The 25,407-nt window shown below is 42.0% G+C and overlaps 1 protein-coding gene across 5 annotated transcripts in view; it reads left to right on the top strand.

The window, feature by feature from the left end:
• The window catches only part of MAST4 (microtubule associated serine/threonine kinase family member 4), a 553,319-nt gene that overhangs the window by 327,947 nt on the left and 199,965 nt on the right, over positions 1 to 25,407 (top strand). Inside the window, exons 1-2 of one of the 5 annotated variants that reach the window (XM_044267826.1) lie at positions 13,360 to 13,449; positions 17,336 to 17,416. The exons of the other annotated variants lie outside the window; for them this stretch is intronic. Of the exons in view, the coding sequence (XP_044123761.1) occupies positions 13,403 to 13,449; positions 17,336 to 17,416 (128 nt within the window). The 5' untranslated portion in view covers positions 13,360 to 13,402. Of the gene's footprint in view, positions 1 to 13,359; positions 13,450 to 17,335; positions 17,417 to 25,407 lie in introns of those variants that run through there. 5 annotated transcript variants of the gene reach the window in all.

Here is a 25,407-nt window from a genome sequence, read left to right as displayed (position 1 = left end):
ATATATGGATCATCTGTTATCGATTGTCAAGTCATCTTAGCATTTCATAGTAACCAAAGAGTGTATTTGACTTGGAATTTGTAAGATATGTTAGAGAAAGCAATCTCAGATGGGTGAGCGTTTGTTAAGAGAAGAATATAGACCTTCAGTGGTGATGCAAACCTTTGTGCCTTTTCTTTACACATTGTCTCCCCCAGGTTTCAAAACTCGGTGTCTATAAATGCTGATGATAAGATTTCCATAAAGGACTTAATTAAGTTCTTGCATATGGCTTTTCAGGTTTAAAATCTGCCAATCATCTGAATTTTTTTTTTCAACTGTTTCAAATTTACAGTTCTCCCTGTCCTGTTTAAAAGACAAGGTTTTCATTTGTTAGTCTTCGCATTACTTCTTTTAGGTGCCTCTAATTCTGGTACACACGGCTACTCTTAGTCCCAGATTTTTTAAAAAGGAATCCTTTGCTGTGGCTTATTCTTAAGATACTGTCTCTGGATCAATGAAGACATCTTTTCCTTTCCTAGCCTCAGAAGTGCTATCTGATTTCTGTCCTTTTTCTCTAAGGGACACTTCTCATCCTTAATGCACACCATAGATGTCTCTTAAATGAAAGATTCAAAATGTGAATCCACTGTGAGGGACCCAGTTGGACTAGTGCCTGGAGGCTGAGCGAATTAACAGAGGGCAGTCTGCCTTGAGGGGTCAGTGAGAATTGGGAAGTGGAGAGACATTGCATCTATTTATAAAAATCACAGAACTTCAACTACACAAAGTATCTTAGTTGTATAATCACACCTTGACAATTGAAAAAAAATATTAAAAATCAGGTATCATTAGGATAGCCTTTAATAGGTCTAGAAGGCCTTTCTCTAATGAGGAACTCTGCTAATCAGGCCACATGTATTTCAACCATTAACAAAAATGGAAAATGCTGAGGGTGGTGCTGTCTTCCATAGTCCTCATAAGCTGTGCAAAAACCAGGGGACAATCATGGTGTTGCTGAAGTTACCTTCATTCCCCCAACCCTCCCAGCCCGGTTTCTATTTATAAGACTCCAGTGTGATCCCCATCCCTACCAAGGGTGCCTTCAGCCCCTACCAAAGACACTAGAGAACCCCATCCCCTCACAGACACTGACCTCAGAGGCCCCACTTTGGGGCCCCCAGCCTCCTACCACTCTCCTATAGCCCCTCCCGGTGCCCCTTACCTCTCAGTACTGATGGTGCCTTTGTTCTTCAGAACATAGATCTCAACTTCTTCCCCATGCTTCTCCCACTGTTATGGGGAGCAAAATTATCTATATTTTGTAGAGAGAGCTCTCTATTTGTAGGGGATGCAGGGTCCCAGGCTGGGTCCCTGTCTTTGTGTATAAATTCTACATTCCTTTTTTTTTTCTTTAAAGGAAATAGAAGAAGTCGTTTATCCATTACCTCCTCTAGAGTATACCCTGGTAGCTTGTGCAGCTTTCTCACATAGCCTCTGTAATTTACCCTGATATTTTTGTGCGTTGTCCATTTTTGGCAAAGTTTTTTTTGTTTTTTAACAAGTACCTCCAGCTTACCTTCTGGGTGATGTAGCTAACATGGATCTGACTTTATGCACTATGTTTTCCAAAAATACTCTCAAAAATAAAATTTTGGTGTTAATCTAATATGTTGGGTATCTTATCTAGAAAAATGTTCCTGGAATGATTTGGTCGAAAAAGTCAGTGTCTGTACTTTATGATCTGGAAAAAGTGTTGTAAACTGTAATAACATAAAGTAGTTGGGTCAGAAAATTTGACTTAAAATCCTGCCTTAGTCACTTAGAAAATATATAATGTCAGGGAAGTAATTAATTGTCTCAGTCCCGGGTAACTCTGTAAAATTCACCCCTGTCCTTGAGGGTGCTGTATTTTCTGCATATTTTCCCCTGGATTTGTCATCTTATTCCATTTTCAATTCTTTTTTCTGGCTCTGATTTAATTTCCTTTTTTAAACGTTGCTTCATTTGTAAATTTAACAAATAATGATTTAGTAAGCTGTGTGTGTATTCTTACATGTATTGTCTCAAATCCTGTCTGGAATGATGCTGGGTATAAATAACTTTCCAAAAATAGGAAGTGTGTTTGAAAAGTATGTGAGAAAGCTGTAAAGCCTCAGAAAGAGATTTTTTTTTTTTTTTTTTGCTTTTATAAAAGATGCAGCCGGAGACTTGAAGGAATCTCCAAATTCACAAGTTTGAGGAATTTTCACAAAGTGCACACATCCATGTCACCAGCACTAGCTCAAGAAACAACACATGAGGGGCGCCTGGGTGGCTCAGTGGGTTAAAGCCTCTGCCTTCGGCTCGGGTCATGATCCCAGGGTCCTGGGATCGAGCCCCGCATCGGGCTCTCTGCTCTGCAGGGAGCCTGCTTCCCCTCCTTCTCTCTCTGCCTGCCTCTCTGCCTACTTGTGATCTCTCTCTGTCAAAATAAATAAATAAAAATCTTTAAAAAGAAACAACACATGATTTCTACCTCAGAAGTCCTCATACTTCCTGTCATTCCCTCCCCGACGCTGCCCATCTATCCCACAGCCACTGTGCTGACTTCCAGAGGAATAGATTGGTTTTACCTGATTTTGAACTTCATATAAATAGAATCATAGGATAGGTACACTTTTTCTTTTTTGGTTAAATTGTGGTTAAATATACATAATATAAAATGTGCCATTCTTTTTAAAGATTTATTTATTTATTAGAGGGGTGGGGTAAGGACAGAGACAGAGGCAGTGAGAATTCCAAGCAAGTTCCATGCTGAGCGGGGAGCTCCATGCAGGGCTCAATCCCACAACCCCAAGATCACGACTTGAGCTGAAACCAAGAGTCAGACACTCAACCGTTACCACTCACGCATCCCTAAAAGGTACCATTTTTAAGTAAATGGGTCTAGGGCATGAAGTACCTTAACTTTCTTGTATAGCTATCATCACTGTATACCCACAAAACCTACTCATCTTTCCAAACAGGGAGACTCCATGCCTGTTAACAGTAACTCCCCATTTCCCCTTCTCCCCAGCCCCTAGCAAGCACCATACTACTTTCCATCTATAAATTAGTACCACATATAATGAAATCTGACAGTATTCTTTTGTGGCTAGTTTGTTTCTCTTAACATAATGTCTAAAGCTGCATCCATGTTATAGCATATGTCAGAATTTCCTTCCCTTTTGTGTATAGATCATATTTTGCTTACATGTTGGATTTTTGTTGGACACCTGGGTTGCTCCTAACTTTGGCTTCTGTGAATAATGGCGCTACGAACATGGGTGCCCATATACTTGTCCAAGTCTCTGCTTTCATCTCTTTTGTATATATACATGGACGTGGCATTGCTGAATCATAGGATGATGCTGTTTTGTTTTTTGAGGCATCACCATGCTGTTTTCCACACTGGCGGCATCATTTTACATTCCCACAGGATAGTAAAACTTTCCTCAACATTATGCTTGTAGGATTCATCTACATTGCTATGCACTTATAGGTCATGTATGCTCACTGCTGTGTGGCGTTCTGTTAGTTAATGTGCTGCAGTATTTATAGCTCTTCTCTTGTCGATGGGCGTTTGGGTGGTTGTGGGTTCTGGCCATGATAGGTAGTATTACTGTTACAGTGCATTTTATAGTCAGGACTTAAGGATCTGTCGCTTTGTTTAGCTTTTTAATTTTCTTATATTACAGGAATAAAAATGGTTACGTTTATGGAATTATTTGTACACCTAACAAAATTTCCTTATGGTACTGCTTGATAATCTTTAGTATCTCAAGTGACAGACTATCCAACCTACGTTGGCCTAAAAAAAAGGGACTTGTTGGATCATATCCCTGGAAAGATTCAGTGTCTGGCTTCAAGCATGGCTTGGTCCAGGGCTCAGACAATTTCATTCACACTCAACTCTGCTCTTGGCCATGTTGGTTCCATAATAAATGACAAGCGCAGGAAATGAGACAATGTTTCCGTAAAGGGGAGTCAGATGAAATCCAGAGATATAGCAAGGGATGACTGCTATCTACAATAGCTCATCTTTTCTTCTTTCAATTTTATTCTTATCGGAATAATGTACATACATAGTTTTAAAAATTAAATAGTACTCTGGGGCTTGTGAAAAACTGTAGAAATCTGCCTCACTCTTCCCACTGTCCAGGCCTGGTTCCCTGAGAGAACAGCTTCAACTCTCAGAACTCTTTCTTTAAATGATGTTCTCCAGATTTCAGAGCTATGCAGTTTTGTTGCTCTATCAACCAGGACATTCTATATTGACTTCCTAATATGGAACACGGAAACAGCTCTTATTCAACCTCTTCTGCCTCCTTTTTTTTGTCCCCCAACTTGCCAAAATAGTTAGACCACTGTTACGGTACAGTGTTTTTGGCTAAATCAATATTCAGTGTTCATCCTAGTTTATGTGCGTACTGGTTTCGTATTGCTCCTGTGACAAAGTACCATGAACTTTGTTGGTGTCTTCAAACAACACATGCCATCTCAGAGGCCTGAACTGGATCCTAGGAAGCTAAAATCAAAGGCTGCATTCTTTCTGCAGGTTCTCGGAGGGAAATCTGTGCCTTTCCTTTTGTGGCTTCTAGAAGCCAGCCATGTTCCTGGCTCCTGGCTGCATGGCTCAGATCTCCCTCCAGTTGTGTCTCTGATTCTGACTCTTTTGCCTCCTCCTGTTCCGGTGTAAGGACCCTTGTGATTACATTGGGTCTTTTGTAGATAATCCAGAGCAATCTCCTCATCAGAAGACCCTAATGTAATCACATTGGCAAAGTTGCTTTTGCCATGCTCGGTACACAGATTCTGGGGATTAGGCCATCTTCAGAGGGGTCATTATTTTGCTACCACTGTGTGTGTGTGTGTGTGTATTTATTTTATTTCTTATTGTATGTATTTATTATAATATTTTAATATTTTATATATTAAATATATATAATATTTTTAATATTTTAATTTTCTTTTTCTTCTCCCCCCTCCTCATCTCCTCTTTCTCCTCCTCTTCCTCGCCACGGATTCTCTTCCCCCTCTTTTATACCTGTGTTTCTCTCGGAGTAAATAATTTCTGTATTGTTCCTCCCCTCAAACTTTATGCAGCCCACACGAATCCTTCCCATACTCTTTATACAACTGTAAAACCTCTGTGAGCACTTTGCCCATTACCCGCCGCACCAGCTCACCTGTAAGTCCCCCGCCCTGGAGCCTCTTCCTCAGCGCGTCGCCACCGTTGCCTTCCCAGCTAGGCTGTGCGCTGTCCGGGTCTGAGACACGGCTGTTTTCAGGGGATGTCCTCTCCCCATCGTGACCACCATCCTGCTCCTTCCCTTCACTCATCTCCGTGCGTCACCCTTCCCCCTCCTGCATGGTTTGCTTCCTCGCTGAGGGGCAGCGCGTCCTCCAGTCATTTCTTGAGAAAGTGTGTATAGATGGTAGTTGGGGTGACTTTTACGTCCTTAAGCTATCTTCAGCCAATTACGTAGATGACAGTGAGGAACTGTCTCTGTTGAAAAAGGGTCTTCCTTTTGTGGGGGAAGGAACAAGAACAGGAGAGGGCAGGAGAGAGGAGCGGGTCAAGGAGTGGACGATGCCTCTGCCCTGATCTTCATGCGTCAAGGCCCCCTAGGACAGGGTCTCTCTTACTCACCTTGCTTCGCTAGTATCGTGCTCACAGGAGGCACGTAACCTCGGTTCCTCAGTGAATGAACACACACAGATGCCGTCGTGGTGTTGTCTGAAATTGCTCTATGAAGCGTTGGAGAATCTTTAGAAGCCCATAAGCTGCGTCTCACAAAGGCCTGCTTGAAGAGTTAATTCCACTTATTAAAGATACCGTTAACACTGAAACCAGATTCCTTATCTCCTTGGCTCATAGGACATAAAACTTGTTCCCACTTGAACTTTTAGTCCATTCTTCCTCCTGCTACACTGAATGTTATCATTCCCTAAGAACCAGACTTAGGTATGATTCATCTCTGCATATCCTATAATGCCATGGTTTATATAAATGCTCAGTAACAATGTGTTGGATTTCTGCATATCAGACAGAGGACCTTCTTCATGGCCACTAAATGACTTCGCCTTGTCCCCAGCTTCGGAAGCTTTGCAGTTGCTGTACTCTCTGCCTGTCGTTCTCTGGTGCCGCCCCCTCAGCCTTCGCATCCCACCGTTGAAACTCACACAGCACTCTGTTTTCCCCACCCTGATCTAAGGGCACCGTGTACTCCCGGGTCACTGACCGTCATCCCACCTGTGCTGGCACCTGAGCAGTACCCGTCCTTACCGGAAATGATTCCATCTGTGTCCTTACTTTCTCTCTCCAGCTTAAATGGATTCCACAGATGGGTTTCTGTCCTACCCACTCCTGTATTCTGGCACCACATATAGTGCTGAATGAAATGGATGAAATGAGTAATAGTGGCTATTAAGAGAGTGAAAATGTTCATAACATGCTCTGATTTTTACTGGACTGCATGAGTGATGAGAGGAGGTAACATACATCTTTTCTGAAAGTTTTCCTCAACGACGCACAGCTTTTAAGGATGTATAAATAGTTGAATATTCAGGGAGAATGATGCTCTTGCCTTAGGATTTCGTACACCTTGCTTTGCAAAATTCCCTATCTAGGTTGCTGGCTGAGTGTGGCCAGGAGACACTGTTAATTAGGTTTCTGTGACTTACAGATACTTCTGGGGCTCTGGCTATAAAAAGTTTTTCCCCCTGAAAACAGGACAGAGGCATCCACAGACACTTAGGTTGGCAGTATTGCTGAGAGAGGAAACGGGGGATGAGAAGTGAACAATGCCTGCTCTTTTTTTTTTTTTCTTTTCCCTAAACTAAGTCCAGTGAAATCAAAACCAAAATGTTTCAATCCAGTGAATGACACTGAGAGTCCTACAGAAATTGACCCTTAACTTTATAACAGAGTTTCTAGAGTTACACTATTCACTTGTGCTTGGATAATTCCCGTGTGGGGGCTGTCTTTGTGCATGGCGAGATGTTTTGCAACAACCGTGGCCTCTGTACCCCTTTCCTCTCTGGTTGTGACAACCAAACATGTCTGGAGACATTTCCTGGTTGAGGAACTACCTGGTTGAGAACTACCATTCTCGAGTGTGTGTAGAACCATCCAGCCTTAAACTATGGATTTCTTTAGAACTCATATTTCCACCATTAAGTGTACATTGGTGTTCCCTCCCTGTAGCAATAGAAAGCTGCTTAACTTCAGCCTTGTTGTGTAGATGTCTTCTCAGTCATTCCAGTGTAGTTTCGAACAGTGTCCTCTCCACATTCCACCAATACAGAGCACAGTGCTCTAATGTTCCCTTAGGTTCCTTCTCTGCACACAAATGAGTGTGCACCTAGTACTTGCTGTGTGCTTTCCAGCCAGTAGGGGTCTTTCTGGGTCTTTCTGTGGTGTCTGAACAAATCCTGACTCGCCTCTTTCTTGGATGCCACTCTCTGAACTGCTGGTACTGTTTGGTTAGTTATCAAACACTGTGAAGAGCTGTCCTTGTAAGAAGAAGGAGGGTGAGTGCCCTTAGTTGCTAATTGTACCGATATGGGGAGACTCATTCATTCATTTTTCAGATTTTTTTTCCTTTTTTTATTGAGGTATAGTTAACATACAGTGTTATATTAGTTTCACATGTACAATGTAGCAATTCAATGACTCTGTACATTGTGCACTGCTCATCAAGATACGTCTGCTCTTAATCCCCTTTATCATTTTTGCCCACCCCACACCAACTCCCTCTTTGGCCATTACCAGTTCTCTGTATTTAAGATTTTGTTTTGTTTTGTTTTTCTCTTGTTTTTCCATCTATTCCTTAAATTTCACCTATGAATGAAATCATATGGCATTTGTCTTTCTTTGTATTATTTCACCTAGCTTGTATCCTCTAAGCCAATCCATGTTTTTGAAAATGGCAAGATCTCGTGCTTTTTTTTGGCTGATTAATATTCCTGAGTGTATGTGTGTATGAACACAGACATACACACTGCATTTTTTAAAAAAGTTTTTATTTATGTGTCAGAGAGTCCATGTGCATGTGCACAAGCAGGGGGAGTGAGGGAACAGAGGGAGAAGCAGGCTCCCTACTGAGCAAGGAACCTCCTGATGTGGGGCTCGATCCCAGGACCTGGGGATCATGACCTGATCGGAAAGCAGACCCTTAACTGACTGAGCCACCCAGGCGCCCCTCCTCTGCCCATTTTTTTTTTTAAGATTTTATTTATTTATTTGACAGAGATTACAAGTAGGCAGAGAGGCAGGCAGAGAGAGAGAGAGGAGGAAGCAGGCTCCTTGGAGAGCAGAGAGCCCGACGCGGGACTCGATTCCAGGACCCTGAGATCATGACCTGAGCCGAAGGCAGCGGCTTAACCCACTGAGCCACCCAGGCGCCCTCTGCCCATATTTTTAATCAGATTCTTTGTTGTATGAGTTATTTTCCCTTATCACATATATCATTTGCAAATTTTTTCTCATGTTCAGTAGGTTGCCTTTTTATTTTGTTAATGGTTTCTTTCACCGTCCAAATCTTTTGGTTAATCCCAATAGCTTGATTTTGCTTTGGTTGCCCTTGCCTGAGGAAATATATCTAGAAAAATGTTGCCAAGCCAGTGTCAAAGAAATTACTGTCATCGTTTTCTTCTAGGGATTTTATGATTTCTGGTCTCATATTTAGGTCTTCATTGATTTTGAATTTATGTTCATGTTTGGAGATAGAAACTCATCCTGTTTCATTCTTGTGCATGTTGCTATCCGGTGTTCCTGGCAGCATTTGTTGGAGAGACTTGTCTTTTCCCCACTGCATATTTTTGCCTCTTTGGTCTTAGATTAATTAACCATATAAGCATGGGTTTTATTTTTGGGCTCTCTGTTCTGTTCTCTTCATCTGTGTGTCTGTTTTTGTGCTAGTACCATACTGTTTCAATTACTTCATCTTCATAGTGTATTTTAATTTTTTAAAAAGATTTTTATTTATTTATTTATTTGACAGACAGAGATCACAAGTAGGCAGAGAGGCAAGCAGAGAGAGAGGAGGAAGCAGGCTCCCTGCTGAGCAGAGAGCCCGATGCGGGGCTTGATCCCAGGACCCTGAGCCGAAGGCAGAGGCTTTAACACACTGAGCCACCCAGGCACCTCTTCATAGTGTATTTTAATGTCAGCAGACATTTATTAAATATCTGAATGGACTGTTTCTTGGCACTGGAGTTAGAACACACTTACTTCTTGGAGCCCACAGTCCTGTAGAGGAGAGACAGTAAATGAATTTAAAATATGTCTCAAGTCACAGGTGCCGAGAAGAGAAACACATCAGAAAGAGAAGGAAACAGTTGGTGGAAGGGATGCTTGCAACTCCAAGCCTGGTCAGCAAGGTTGTAAAAGCCACTCCATGGGATGTTTGGATGACTCAGGGAACAAGAGTTGGTGGCAGACAGAGCAGTCAGTGCAGAGGCCGTGAGATGGGAGTGGTTTTGGGGTGCCAGAAGGACAGTGAGGAGTGGAGTTCAAGGACAGAGGCCAGGAAGGGTGGGGGTGTACATGTCACATGGAGCTTTGTGGGCATGGTGAGACTCTCCAGTTTTTTCATTATGCTAAATTGCAGGCAGGTACTGCAGAGAACAGTGTAGCAAACTCTTCATATGCCCATTACCCAGATTGGTAACACTACTTTTACTAATTAATATTATATCTTACTCTCCCTCCCTAGATTATTTTGAAGCAAAGCATACTTTATTTAACCTATAAATATTTTTATGTGTCTCTGAAAGATGAGAAATGAAAAGTGATCCTGATCCCAATATTCTCTTAAAATAGTTAATATTACCACATACCCAGTCAGTGTGTGTGTCTGTTACACTGATTATTTCCAAGTATTTGATTATGTGTGTGTTTGGTATCAGGACCCACACAGGTTCATAGGCTGCCATTAATGGATTTGTCTCTCCATTCTTATTTAACCCCTCCATCTCTTTCACGTCCCCACTTGAACATTTTGGTTTAAGATACCAGGTCATTTGTTGTGGTTTTTACTTTTTCCGGTCGAGCTTTTGCAGACCACGTCTCTCTGTCCCTGTGTATACTGTAATCGACACTTTGATATAGAAGCTTGATTGTATTCTGTGGTGGTGTGGCTTTTTCAGTAGGATTACATCATAGATGTTGCACCAAGAGGCACAGAACACTCAGTCATCATGATCATGGCTTAGATCCAATCATTTATTAGAGTTTGAGAAATGGTACTGTAATTGGAGCACTCTTTCTCTATTTACCTGTTGGAATAAAGAGAAGCATTTTCTTATCCATGAAGTGTAGTCCATAGGGAAATCAGGATAAGTGGTAATTTTTTTTTTTTTTTCCTTTTCCAGTTTTCACAATGAATGGGGTAGTTCCCTAGCATCTTCCAAAGGGTGCCCTGACTGGCTGGTTCCCTCCCTCCTCCTTCCCTCTCCTTCTTTCCATCTGTCCTTCATTCCTTCCTTCCCTTCCTTCCCTCCCTCCCTCTTCCCTTCTTCACTCTTTTCTTACCTCCTTTCTCCATTCTCTCCTTGAACTCATGGCATTAAACTTCAGGTGTGTTCTAGTACATTACCATTGTCATTCCTATTCATGCTCGATTTTCTGGGGCTTTTCGGCTACGTTTCCTAGAATTTTTAGGCCTTACTTAGAGTGAGAGAGAAACTGTTGGAGTGTTTTGAACACAGGAGTGATATTCTGGAAAAAATCACTCTGGAATTTGTGTATCCAACAAAGCATAGAGAGTGCCAGGGAGGCAGTGGAGAGATCAGTGAGAAGAAAATTCTAATCATCCAGCCAGGCAGGACATTCCTTGGATCAGAGTGGTTCAGGGGGAAAGAATGGTGAGAGTCTGGATATTTTTACATTGCATGGAAATTTATTTGGCACAGAGAGGAGGATGGGGAGTTGGGTATTGGATATTTTAAAATAAGAGTATTAAAAAGAAATTCAAGGGAAATTATTTGGTTGTCCATTGACAATGTGGAACTAAAATTCACTTAAGGTCTGTGTAGAGAAGTCTTTTGAATAAAGTTCTAATGTGATTTTTTTTTTTTTTTTAAGATTTCACTTATTCATTTCACGGAGAGAGACAATGAGAGAGGGAATGTAAGCAGGGGGCGTGGGAGACGGAGAAGCAGGCTTCCCGCTGAGCAGGGAGCCTGATGTGGGGCTCGATCCCAGGACCCTGGGATCACTACCTGAGCTGAAGGCAGACGCTTAATGATTAAGCCACCCAGGCACCCCTCTAATGTGATTCTTAAAGTAGATTATTTTCAGAAAATAAAAAGTTTAGAAAATTTAGCTTTTGGGGAGGCAGAGTGGAATTCTTTCTTTCCTTTTTTTCTTTTTTTTTTTTTTAAATCATAACCCTACTTTTGCCATGCTTCCTTTCATGCTTTCCCTAACTTTACTGAACAAAGTTGATCCCCCTTCTACTATATCTTTATCATTTCTTATTGTTATACTTTTCATATTAGTTAAAATGGCCTCCCTATGATCACTACACAATGTCTATGTTCCTGGTATGGATTTGCTACCACTGAGAAGTCGATATGGTTAGTTTTCTGTAAGCCCACACAGTAGGAGACGTCGTTACCTAGTTAACAAATACCTTGGAGCATGTTGGCGGGTTAGGGGTTAGAGAAGGGTTCTGGAAATATTTTATGAATCTTCTCTACCCACACGAACCTTGGTACAATTAGAAACAGGTGACCCTCTAGATGGATGCAAAGCTGAGGATATTTTTGTTTAAAATGCGGGGGGGTGGGAGGAGGTGGAGGTTGTGGAAGCAGCCCAGAGCCATACAGCAGGTTTGGCAGGGTGGGAAGCAAGCTGGACTTCAGGCTTCACAGTCCCCCACCCCCAGCCCCTTTGTGAAGGGCACAACCTGAACAACTGCACATGGTACCCCTGCAAGTGAAGGCCTTTGGGATAGGGGAATAAATACACCAGCATCTAACCCTAGCACTGTCACCAGTTGTGTGCTCTCAGTTTTTTTGTCTGTGAAATGATGAAATTTGACTTCATAGGTTTTTTTTGTTTTTTGTTTTTTGTCTTTTTTAAAGATCTTATTTATTTGACAGACGGAGATCACAAGTAGGCAGACAAGAAGGCAGACAGAGAGGAGGAAGCAAGCTCCCTGATGAGCTGAGAGCCCACGTGGGGCTCGATCCCAGGACCCTGAGATCATGACCTGAGCCGAAGGCAGAGGCTTTTATCCCACCGAGCCACCCAAGTGCCCCGACTTCATAGTTTTTAAATGTAACTACTCAAACACGGTTGTTTGATCACAGATTGGCTGTGTGGACCAGCAGCAATGCTTGAGAGTCAGAATTCTTGCTAAAATAAAATAAAATTTAATTTGATCAAGTACTTCTCAGCAGACCGGTGGTTACTGAATTTTAAAACATTTTAAAATGTATCAGAAGAAATGAGTCAGATATGTTCTTCATACACAACAATGAAAGTACACTTAGTCCCCAGTTAGGAGTACTGTGCAAAATTGTGTTATTTGAATATATACAGGATGAAACTTTCTGGCTTCCAAAATGTACATTCTCCCTTTGCTTCCTTCTTCATATTTGATTGCTTTTGTAAAGTATGTAGCATGGTGTTCTTAAAAATCACTTTTCAAAAAATAAAAACACAAGCTCCTATCTCTTTCATTTCCAGTTGGTATTTCCCATCGTAGGGTTTTGCCTGTTCATACAAGGGTTTGCTTCACATCAGAGTTCAACATCCCCCAAATTAATGCAGTTAGTTTATTCCTCTTTCTGATGATTGCCTTATATAGAGAAAAAATCTAATTGTTTTCATTCGGCACCATTCCCCGTGTCTTTCTTGTGGCACCTGAGTGATTTTGTTAACTCCACCAAAGGAAGAGTCAACGGAACTTCTCCCGGTGGCCCGATTCTATTCGAGAGCATCCCTGGGAGGTGGGAAATAGTTGAGGTTGGCTGAGATAAACTCTTTCCCAAGTATGATACTGTTGCTTTATATATATATTTTTTTCCAGCCTGTATGATGAAAGGACTTCTCATTTCACTGAGGTGAAAACTGGGTCTGTGAGTGGAGCGACTTTGTTTAAAAAAAAAAAAATCAGAAACCAATTACTTGATATGCAGAGCTGAAAGCCTCATTCCCTTAACGAAAGCAGTGCAGTGTGCTCCGCTGTTAACCTGAGGAAGGCGGCTGACATCTCTTGATTACTGCTAGAGGTGGAAGGACCCAAACTTGCAGGATCCCCCTCCCCCTAGAGAGATTGTTAGTCCAGTCCTTTCTAGAGGTTCGTTTTGGCTTTCTGTCATCACCGGGACGCTGGCAGGGAATGTGTGTCATGGTTACAATACAGTGTGGTAACATACAACAAGCATGAAAGCCCAGCGGGAAAGGCTGCAGATTCCGGGGCTGACCTTGGAGTAAGTATTCTCTGTCTTTAATATTTTAATGCTTTCTGCATGGTACTCCGCTTTCCTGCAACCAATAGCTCTTTAGGATTTGTTTGTACTGCCAGCCTCAGAGCACCGCAGTGTGAGGTGGAGGAACATGTCTTAAATGCATGGCTTTTGGTTTTCAGCGGAGGGGGAGAGCCAGACCCTGCATTTTGCACTGCAGTCTGGAGAAGCGTGGCTGCATATGTAAAGTTACTAAACCTCAGTGCTGGAAACATCTTAACAGCTCATTGTGAAAGAATGCCTCAGCAGGCCGTGGTGTAGCTGTCTTTTTCTCCTCTCTCACTGTTTGTTTATCCCCATGCTGCCTTTTTCTCAAGAAAGGCCTCTGTCTGCATTGAATAACAGGAGACGTGACAATGGATTAGAGTACAAGAGAAGGGTTATTTGTAACGTTCATTAGATGTGATCCATGTTTTATTTGTGCAACAGAATATTAATGAACTGGAGTGCATTTGGAGTCCTCTCTGCAGTCTCCAGCCACTGCATATGCAGTGTTTACCTAGTTGAGGATCTGTGTTTGCTTAGCTGTTTTTTTTTTTTTTTTAACCCGTTAACTCATCTGACTGCCTTCTGATTTGATGTCGCCCCGTGAAAATGCCCACATCTCATTTGTGGCGCAGAAGTTAAACATCTGTGATGCAGGAAGTGTCAGCAAATTTTTATTTTAAATCTGTTAGTCAAAGATGCAGGAACTGTGAGTTAGTTTGTGCTTGGCACGCCGAAAATAATAAACAGTCACATGTAAATCTGGTAGGGAAAGAGAGATACCCCTTTTTCTAACTTCCAGTGAAGATAGAAAATTACATTTTAGCTGAAATTCATACAATCCCAGTCATTTTGTGCTGGATTACTTCCAGGGAGAACCTGCAGGAAGAGAGTGCTGTGCCCAGTTCCAAGTATTGATTATTCCTCTTAAATCCTGGATATGCATCATATGAGGAAAATTATTACTTTGTTAATAATAAACTAATAAAAACACTACATTTCTGAAGTGATGTGAATACTTTTTAGTCAGTACTTGCTTAGAAAAAGTTAGAGGGCTCTTAGAACCCTCTTGCTAGTTGTGGCATTTTTCATAATGGACATACAAGCCATATTTACCCATTGCCCATTGCCCTGTCCCCTTCTCTAACTCTACCCTAGCGTTCAGCCCTCACCGTCCTCACGGCACATCCAGTGGCATGCACTCATTCTTCTACTTAAGGCACCTCTCTTTGGCATTCTGGAAATGCACAGCTCAGATGCCAGTGTTTTTATGCTCAAGACCCAGGGTATGAACCCCAGCATTATTTCACCTCTGTTTCTGGTTGTTCCACTTTCTCGGTTTTTTTCAGACTTAGTAGTATACATCCTTCCACATTATGCCTTGTTCTTTTGTTTTTAGCATCTTGTCCACTTTAAGAGGACACACTTGAAAGGAACTTCTTACTCCACAAGCTCAGTTGTATCAAATGTTCTACCCATAATGTGAGAGTTTGAGGTAGGCCACAGATTTTATGACTTTGTCAATGATGACCCAGTGCGTATGGATCAGCTAAACCCGGGGGGGTTCCCTGGATTTTGTGTTGAATCAGGTCACACCCCCAGGGTCTAGCCTCTGAATGTTACTGCACATTTAAAATCGATTACTCCTCCATTCAGGGAGCTTGACATGGTAGACTAGGGATCACTATTAAATGTCACTGTAGTGTTAGCATAAAATTTACTGTGAACCTTTTGCTTACCTTGAAACGTAAAATCCCTCTTAGATAGACATAGTTAATTTTACATTCATTCATGGAGAAAGCAAATTCTGCAGTCTCTGAGTAAATTCATTTTCTAACCACTGCAGAGAAATATTCTAATGGGGGGGGGTCTTAAAAATTACTGATTTTATTAAAAGCAGATTTAATATGTATATTATTTTAATTATTTGGGGACCTTATAACACACCAGCTACATGGAGTGGTTCTTGAACTTTCTTCCACAGACAATACTATTTCCCTTTGAGGAGAGAGTGTCCTGTAGGCACTGCGGCCATGGGCTATGACACCAGCATGTTTTATGCTCTGTAGATACAATTCAGACTTTTCCATCTGACTTAGCAATAACAGGAATCACTTTTCTGGATTTCTGGATATGAGATAACCAGATGCATAAGTATTTCAGAAGTTAATGGATCATTAATTTATTCAGAAATTTCTGATGTATAGATAGCATATACGTGGCTTTACAGTTTCTGAGGAAGTAAGTTGCTTTTTTTCTTTTTCTTTTTTTTCAATATATGGGTAGAAATTGGTTTAAGGATAGAAATAGACACTTGAGAGCACATATGATCCCTGTCTCAGCTTGGCACCATGGTGTGGTTTCAGTGCTTATGTATGCCTATTTTTGGACCCAAAGGGACAGATAAGATTGTACTGAGGTTAAATAATGTCTGTATCAGTAGACATTCCTGAGAGTTTTCCAATGAGCTGCTAAGTTCAAGTACAGCATGTTTAAGAGCGGTGGCTTTTGAACGTGCTCTGAATGTATAAGGAAATCCGTTCCTTAGTTTTACTAAGTAGTGGCGCCAAACCGGAAAATGGTTTTAAAAGATTAAAACAAAAAACAAAAAACTTTGTGGAGACATTATTAATAAGTGGGAGCATTTGGAACAATAATTTTATCTTTCAGTTTAAGACAAATACAGCCACATCTCAATTATCCATATAATGGGAAACAAGGACGGAACTGAGAATTTGATAAGCCCAACTCTGATTTTAGCCACCGTTGCCATTTCTCTGTTCAGTAAAGGGCACAACCAGCTGGAATCAGACAACATACAGCTCCAATCCAGGACCCCTTCTCGAAGATAGGCAAACATCCAGGTACGGTGTAGGGTCATGGCCAGTAGAGAGGAACATTCTTAAAGAATCTCATTGCACTGTCGTGGGAATTTCTCCTGCTCACTTCAGCCAAAGAGTTGTTACCAGAGTACCTGGCTATTTCTAATTTTGTTTTTGGCGTGTAAAAATAATTGGGAATTGACAAGCATTAGATTCATACTTTGATAAATCCATTGGCAAAATTTTTGAGTGGGATATTTGACAAATTTAAGTTATATCTCTTCCCTAAAAAAGGAAATATAGGAGGACAAAAGGAAAAAAGATAAAGGCAATGTAGGCTCACCACCCTGTGATGAATATTTGAGATCTGGCTGGTGAATGGACTGGATGGTTTGGATAGATTGGTGGGGGTGGGGATTATAATGGTCCTTTGACAGATGAAATTCAAAAAAAACCTCTCTAGAAAGTAAAATAATTTATAGTAATATGTGTAAGAAATTTTCACATTACCTATTATAAATGTAAGAAACAGTTTTTACCCTTGCCCTTGAGAATTACAGAAAATGATGCTGGGTGTTTTTCACTGCAAAGCACTTAAAAACATATCTTCCTATTTGGAAATGTTTGCCGCTTTGCCTTTTTAAAAACTATAGTATTTAACTTGAATTCTGAAGTCTGATAACTACTTCCCTCTAGTTCTACTGATCTACCATTGATTGTTGATCAGAATATACTGAGTAAAAGAGGACTAGATTTTCTTTGCAGACATCACAGAAGGTACCTGCTAAGTTGCTCTGTGACAAAGAAAAGGCATAAATGCAAATGGCAGCGGTAGCTTTGAGGCTGTCAGTTTCCGAAGGAAGCATTGCCCTTGTTCTCTATTTCAGAGCTGGAAAATGGCAAGTGGTGAGCTGATTACCTCGGAGTATTGATAGGCATGCCACAGTGATTCTGGCCTAAAGGGAGCACAGTCCCTTAAATGAGCATTGCTATTTTTACTGCCATCATTTCCCCAATTGGAATGACATTATTTTAACTTTCAGTCTCACTCCAAGGAGCCTGAGTCCAACCCCATCCAGCCCAGGCAGCCCCTGTAGTCCTCTCTTCGCTTTCCACTTCTGGAGGTAAGCGCGCTCCAGTGCCGGCCCGGCCTGTGGCTGCTTTGTCTCTGCCTTCCCTCCCCCCAGACCCCACAACATATATTGGAACACCTGTGACTCTGCAATACACAATTCACCGTCCTTTCCGACTGTCATCTTAGTGTTAACAGAGCAAGGCAACAGAGTAAGGAAGACTGACTGAGTTGTTTGCTTGGTGATTTACGGGAACACCTGGAAAATGTACGGTGCTTCTCCCAGTTAGCTCATCTTAACTATATTTCACTTCACGCCTGGTGATTAGTTGTTTAACTCCTGTGTGTATGGTAGTTTTTCCTCTCCCTTTCTTAGGAGACGATCTGCTGAACTGGACAAATTTTGACCTGTCTCTTACAGTACAACTTATTACAGTTTCTAGAACGTATTTCCCAATTCAAATTAAAGTATTGTAATGTGGGTTGCCAGAAATTATTTTATATCCATCCTGTTATTTACAGGACAAAATGTTTAAAATGTCTAAAAGGATTAGAAATGTTCATCTCTTTTAGAACTCCCTACTACATCTCCGCCTTCTCATTCACAGGCTGATGTAAATTATTCTTCTCTTTTCTTTCAAGAAAGATCTCCCAGGAGCTCTACTTATGTTTTAGCCCAGTTTGTTAGAAGAATTCACGGTAGAAAGTACTGTTCACATTGTATGTGTAATACCTATGCTCTATTAATATTTTCATGAATTCAGTGTCTGGTTAGAGTGGGTCTCTCCATACTTAATTAGAGGATACACGTATCCTCTGCAGTACCCAGCCACCACCCCCCAACCTTTTTTTTTAATCCTAAGAGAGAAAGTGGAATGAAATTCTCAGTTGATGGAAAGAGTGACTGAAATTATTTTTTGTTACTGAATACCTTTTTCTGCACATACTCAAATGAATTAAAAAAAAATTCATGGCCATTGCCTATCACTGGGTCAGTTTAACCTATTTGTTTCTCTTATTTTCTAAAATAAGACTGAACTAAAAATTTGTGAAGAAGAATTGACTGGGGAAATGAATTAATGACTTTGAACTTTGGTTCTACTCTTCTGCTGATAGGATTATATTTATTGTAAAAGTGACTTTCAACATTAAAGTTCCATGTAATAGCTTTCATAAAGCATATAATATATGCTCTCTGAATATAATAGATCCTAAAGCATGGGAATAGTTTTCTGACAATCCAGAGAATTTTCCTGAGCTTATAATTTGTCTCCTTTTGGTGATCCAACTGAAAGTAATTGGACTCTCTTCTGAATTTTTTCTTCAGTGTAACATGTCTTCATTAAATGCTCACATTCCCTTTTCTTTTTCCTTTTTCAAGACAATAAGCTATTCAAAATGCAGGTGCTATCAGTAGGAGGGGAGAAAAGAGTCTGAGATGAATGCTGTTGGCAGTATGGAAGAGGAGGAGCTTGAAAGAGTGCTTTTGGAGAAAGGTGTATTGGACCTGGTGATAATTGAACTGGACCTTGAAAAATCTTGGTGTTTCAGTGGGAGGAGAGATGGTGGTAAAGGACAAAAGCAGGCAGAACATAAAACAATGAAGGAGGTATGCAAGTGTGGTACTCTTTAGGCATGCCATGTGTAGCTGGAACTTAAGATGGATAAAAGAGAAGAGAACCAGGAGTTGTAAAGAGCTTGATATGGACTTAAAAATTAATTTGGGAGCATTAAAACTGAGCTAAAAAGTTTGACTTCCATTTTGTAAGCATTCCAGAGTTCTGAATCAGGAGAGGACCCATGCGAGCTCAGACTAAGAAAAGTGAAACTTTACCCTTAATACCCTTAATGGGTATTAAGAACGGATGGGATTTCAGGTGGAAACTCCAATGAGGATGCTGGTACAATACTTCATGAGTACCAAGTCCTGGATTAGGACCAGTGCCATGAATTTAATTCACATGTGCAAAGTACTTTATAGTTGACTAAATGCTTTCATATACTTGATCTCATTCAATGTAATCCACCATTGTAAGACGGAAAGGGATAATGCTTCTGTTTACAGGTGAGGACGCTAATACACATAGAGATAAACCTGCTTTGCTAGCCAAGGATTCAGAATGAAGTCTCGTATTTTTCCACTGTGACTAACTTAAGATACATAGTGCTCTGAGATCATTTATATTGAATTTTAATTATCTGGTTTAGGTAGACCTGTGACCTCTCTTTGTCATTTTTATTTCCCTGGTGCTTCTCTCAATGCCTGGAATGTATTAAGTGTTTCAGAAGTGTTTATCAAAGAATGAATAAATGAGCAGATTGGAAGGAGAAGATGTATTAGTTAAATCACAGCTCACACATGAACCACCAAATAGAGAATGACTCACATTCTCACTCCCAGACCAAGAGCATGAGAGACTCACTGCTCCACATGGTGTTTTAGGGATCCAGGGGGCTCTTTAGCACATGCTGTCAAGTTTGCCCTGGGCATCAGCTTCCAGCTGGTGAAATGGGAAGGGACATGGGAGGTGGTGAACTACCAGACATGAAGATGGCACACATCAGTTCTATTCATATGGCACGCCCAGCATCTACCGTTCTGACTGCACCTATGGACAAAAAAGGCTCAAAGTACAGCTTACTTGTATTCGGGAAAATGAGTTGGCTCAATAGTTAGCAGTCTTGGTCAGAAAAGTTGATGAAAGAAAGTCACCAATGATCAGTGACTAAATGATGGGCATCATCATTTAGTTGATGATCATCAACTAAATGATGGGCACTGAGATTTCTAGCAGTAAATGAATGGACCTCAAGAGAGCAGAGTTTGGGAGGGAGGAAAGTCGTCACCCCGAGACTGACCTTGAACGCCCGGAGATATCTCTAGGTTGTGATACCTGGTTGTCAGCTTGGGACTGGGCATCCTTCATGGTGTGCCCCCAAATAATAGTCTTGTATGAATGGAGAGATTCCAAATATGTTCATGCTGTTACCACCAAACAGGATTTATTGTAACGCTGCACGGATTTTTCTTTCCTTGATTATGATGGATCAGGTTTCTTCTCTGTTCTTTTTTTATGAGTAGTGTTTGCATGTCTAGGGGGAGAGTGGTGGTGGGGAGCGTTCACAGTGTATGTGCCCTTTTGAGGTGCTGACACACAGTTTCTAAATATGGCAATGGAAGATTCTGTTCCTTTCATAGTAAAGCCCTGGAGGCAGACTATGCTGAGACGGGAGTTAGTGTTCCAGCTCAGGCTTCCTGAAGGTTGCCCAGAAACAAGACATCTGCAGATTCTAGGGCAACTCTGATGCTAAATGAAGTTTAAGTTGAGCTTAGTCCATCTTGGGAGCGGAACCTTGCACCGTTGCATGGAGACCACAAGGTAGTTTGAGGGGCTGTGGGCTCATGGGCAGTGGGCTGCCTCATTAAACCTTCAGTTTCGTGCTGCTGGATGCAGGTCTGGAGAGAGATCCAAAATACACAATTTGTCAATGAGCTAAAATATATATATATATATACATATATATATATATATGGCCCAAATACTGGTTTATTAGTACAAACATGACCGGAAACATCTTAAAAACCTTAACTGGAATTTCTGCATGCCTTCCCTTTTCCCCATCTGAGCCAATCAGAGCGATTCAGGAATTCCATAATCCTCAGTATTTCATAAATTGGTGACAGTTGAGTGTCTGGTCATATAATGATGACGTCAGTGCCTCATGAGCAATTTGAATATGACCCGTGTCTGCTCCTAATCTCGACTCTGATCATGTAACAAGATTCTAAGGGAAGCTGCCTCATTTTACATTCTCCATGTCTTTCTTGGCACTTAGCCTGCCTTGCCCTCAGTAGGGACTCAGAAAGTAGCTGGTGGCTGGCTGCCTTTACTCAGCAGCTGCATTTCTGTTGTGACTGAGCATGTTCTTCTGTGTCTCCATTTCATGCCCCAGCTTCTTGGTGGACAGCCTCCCTTGGCACTTCCATGGCACTTAGTACACTCCTCCTGTTGGACTTCTTCCATCCTTAGTTTACCTCTCCATTTGTTTCCTAGAGTCTCAGGTCATAGTCACACAGTCAGCTCTACTAGAGTCGGCAACGAAGCACATATTCCATTTCTTAGATTCCCCCGAACCCCCATCGCCCTACATCAGCTGTGACTACAGTCACACAGGCCACAATGCTGGTAGGACTCAGGACTCGTTTCCAAGAAGAACATCGCCGCTGTGCTACACATCCCACAAGGACAATGTGTTTTGTCTCTTTTTCTTCACAGATGTATCTGCAAAGTCTAAAATAGTGCCTGACACACATCGTAGAGTCTCCTTAAATATGTACTACTGGAGGAATGACCATTATCCTTGGGGCTCAAGGCTGTGCTGATGTTTTTAACCTGTCCTCAAAACATGGCCTATGTTTCTATAGTATGTGCACTTTTTAAAAAAAGATTTTATTTATTTATTTGACAGAGAGAGAGATCACAAGCAGGCAGAGAGGCTGGCAGAGAGAAAGGAGAAGCAGAGCAGAGCAGAGAGCCCGATGGAGGGTTCAATCCTAGGACCCTGAGATCATGGCCTGAACTGAAGGCAGAGGCTTAACCCACTGAGCCACCCAGGTGTCCCTAGTATGTGCACTTTGAGAATGGTGTTGACACTTGGGAGAGGTAGGGCATACATTTTGATTTTTTCATAAATACTAAATGATAGCTATCAGCATGTAAAAACTGACCAGGTATCAGTTACAAATGAAGTAAGGTTCAAGGCCAGAGTAGACCGGCATTATCAAAGAGAGGTGAACCCCAGAGTATATCAGAGACTGAACCTCACTCTAGTGAGGGACTGAGAAAACGATCTCGAAGTCGTGTTAGATCCCACACCAAAGAGGATTCATCACTCAAAGGGAAGGTAGATGATACTGTCATAAAAGAGGGCATCAGGGGCCAATGTCACCTAATTTCATTTTGCTAAAAGCTTGTCCATTTTTCCTGTTGCTGCTGGGAGTGTTCCTGGCTTCACAGCTTCCTGAATGCCCTTCATTTGTGGCCATGGTGAGGGGGAGACATAACAAGTATTTACCCAATACATGGTTGTATGTTATGATTTTGTGTCTCCTTTACCTGGGGAACCTGGAAGCATAAGGAAGTCACATGAAGGCTAAACCCTTCTTGTTTCATTGACTTGATAGTATGAGCAGGACCATTTCTTTTTAATTTTGGTTTCTCCACTTTAACTTAATGGAGAACATTGAGCAAATCGGAAGAAGCTGGTACGAGATGGCATTTTTTTTGTCCTGTATGGATTCCAGTTCCTGTGCTTTTGTGAATGTGATGGGTTTAATGAATTGCCTTATGCATACTTGAATTTTATTTCAGAATTGCTATGTAGAACTGACTCTGTTTAGTGCACACAGTCTGAGGACCGGCTCCGCTAAGCAAAGCTGAACTGGATCATGAACGCTCTGCTGTTCCCGTGGGGTGGGTCTGGGTAGAGATGGGGAAGGCTGGCATCAGAGGGGGGCAGAGGGTGTGTGGACTGGCTGGTTAGGCACTTCCCTGGGCCCCACCCCACTTTCTGCCTCTGCCACCTCCTGGAAGCTTCTGTTGCTTTTAAGAATCCGAAGAGACAAGAATGAGGTGATGTGTATGAGGTAGTCCAAGAGGGAATAGCTTGGGAGTAGACTCATGTGCGGGAACGGGGAAGGGTGATTAATAAGCTTACTGCAGAAAGATGCTTTGGGAGTTTTCCTTTGAGTTTCTTTTTCTAGAACCCATTATTTTATTTCATTTCATTTCATTTTTAAACTGATACTGTAAACTTACCTGTTACAAAGTTACTGAGCCTAAGGCACTAAGTCCTTTGAGGTCAGACAGCAGGCAGAACTCTCAAGTTCACTGGCGTCCTGGGAACGCATGCGTCCTTTCCTAACCTGTGCTCGTGCATTTGCAGGCATCTGCCTGTGCCACCCCCAGGGCGGCCTTCCAGGGCATTTGTTTCTGTCATGATGATTCTCAGGTTTTAGTTAAGTGTTTATGTTTTCATGTGCTCTGCTCTCCGGTTTAAGGACTTGGTTGAGAGGCCAACATGACTAACTTAGCTACTTGCCTCACTGTTATCTTAGTTCTCACTTGTCAGGAGCTTGCTGCACACCCAGGGCTGCTCTTCGTCCCTCACAGAGATGAGTTCATGCAGTTGTCACAATGTGCCTAGGAGGCAAGGCTGCTGTTGTCATTCTACAGATGGGAAAATGGAGGCACAGAGAAACAAAGTCACATGCGGTCAACACACATCTTGGTTTGCCCTGGTTCTGTTCTATTTATGCCTGTTCTCCCAGGGTGGTTCTTGAAAGGCGTTCCCTGACTTTCAAACCCTTCCAAGTGTGGGCAACAAATTATACCCACCTACCTGTGTCAAGAAGGCGGCCTGATGGGGTTCAAACTAAAGCATCTGGTGAGAGAGCCCGCATTCTCACTCAGCGGCGTGGAGGTGAACTGTCTATGTTCTCCTTCAATACCCTGGGGTCAGCAGTCATGTGAAATTTGCCTTCTGATTAGAATATTCTTGGGGCGCCTGGGTGGCTCAGTGGGTTAAGCCTCTGCCTTCGGCTCAGGTCATGATCCCAGGGTGGCTGGGATCGAGCCCCACATCGGGCTCTCTGCTCAGCGGGGAGCCTGCTTCCTCCTCTCTCTCTGCCTGCCTCTCTGCCTACTTGTGATCTCTCTCTCTGTCCAATAAATAAATAAAATCTGTAAAAAAAAAAAAGAATATTCTATTCACAGGAGAGTTGATTTCATCACTCCATTTGGAGTTTTTCTGCTTGGGTCACTACATAAGTACATTTTTCAGTCCTCTGTTGAGAGTGTGGTTATGGAACTGGGGAGTATGTTTTGAGTTGGGGTGCCCTTTTTTCCCCTCTGTATAAAAAATTGATTTCAGACAGAGCCTAGATCGTGCAATGAGGGTTAAATTGGTTTCACTTGATAGTCAGTCTGTGCATCCCAGCAGCTCTGTTACCTTCTTCTTTTTTTTTTTTAATAAAGATTTTATTTATATATTTGACAGACAGAGATCACAAGCAGGCAGAGAGGCAGGCAGAGGGAGAGAGGGGGAAGCAGGCTCTCTGCCGAGCAAGGAGCTTGATGCGGGGCTTGATCCCAGGACCGAGAACATGACCCGAGCCGAAGGCAGAGGCCCAATCCACCGAGCCACCCAGGCGCCCCGCTCTGTTACCTTCTGCTGCTCTAACCTGAGCAGTCTCTGCTGGGTTCCCTCAGCCAAACTGGCCTGCTTTGCCTGGGGGCTGACAGCCTCTCCCCATTGCTCTGAGGGTCCTAGGCCCTTGGAGCTCTACTAGAAGCCACACCTCCTCAGGCTTGAAGAAGGAGCCCCCCCCCCCCGCCACCCCCAGCAACGTGCAGGGAGCCAGGACTTGCTCTGTGGCATTCCCCATTAAATGTTTGTGTGACCCTACCATTCAGGAGCAGTCATTATTACGGTCTTTCTAGACCAAGTACTGGGTGGGAACAACTTTTTAAATTTTGGCTTTAGAATATATTTAGAATATAAATGTTAATATTCAGAAGATACTCTTGGGAGTTTTAGCGGCTATCTCTTATTTACGAAGTCATCTTGGGGCAGATGAAGAAATTACTTTGCTCTGTGTGTGTGTGTGTGTGTGTGTGTGGCTGAGGAAGTGGCGGTTTGGCTCTATATTTTCTTTAGTTTCTGTATTGCTTTTAGACTAGAAAAAAGAGATTTCACATCGTTTTTTTAAAAACCCATTTCCTGTACTTAAAATGTTGCTGCAGCCATTAACACCCACCCTGTTGATCAGAGAATGAAGTTGCGATTTTCCTTGAAAGCAGAAGATGGTGATGATAATACAAAGGTGTCTCAGTAAGTGAATACAAATGCGGAATTAAAACATTCTCAAGTTTCTCCGGCAGTAACATGAGGATAATAATACTTCTTGGAGATGTTGTGAGAATTAATTAGGCAGCATTTGTGAAAAGTTCCAAGATGAGTGTTCTATTTTATTATTATTAG

The sequence above is a fragment of the Neovison vison genome, chromosome 1, assembly GCF_020171115.1.
Source record: "Neovison vison isolate M4711 chromosome 1, ASM_NN_V1, whole genome shotgun sequence".
NCBI classification, from domain to species: Eukaryota; Metazoa; Chordata; class Mammalia; order Carnivora; family Mustelidae; genus Neogale; species Neogale vison.
Note: the sequence above shows the minus strand (reverse complement) of the source record. Positions and strands in the feature narration are given on the sequence as shown.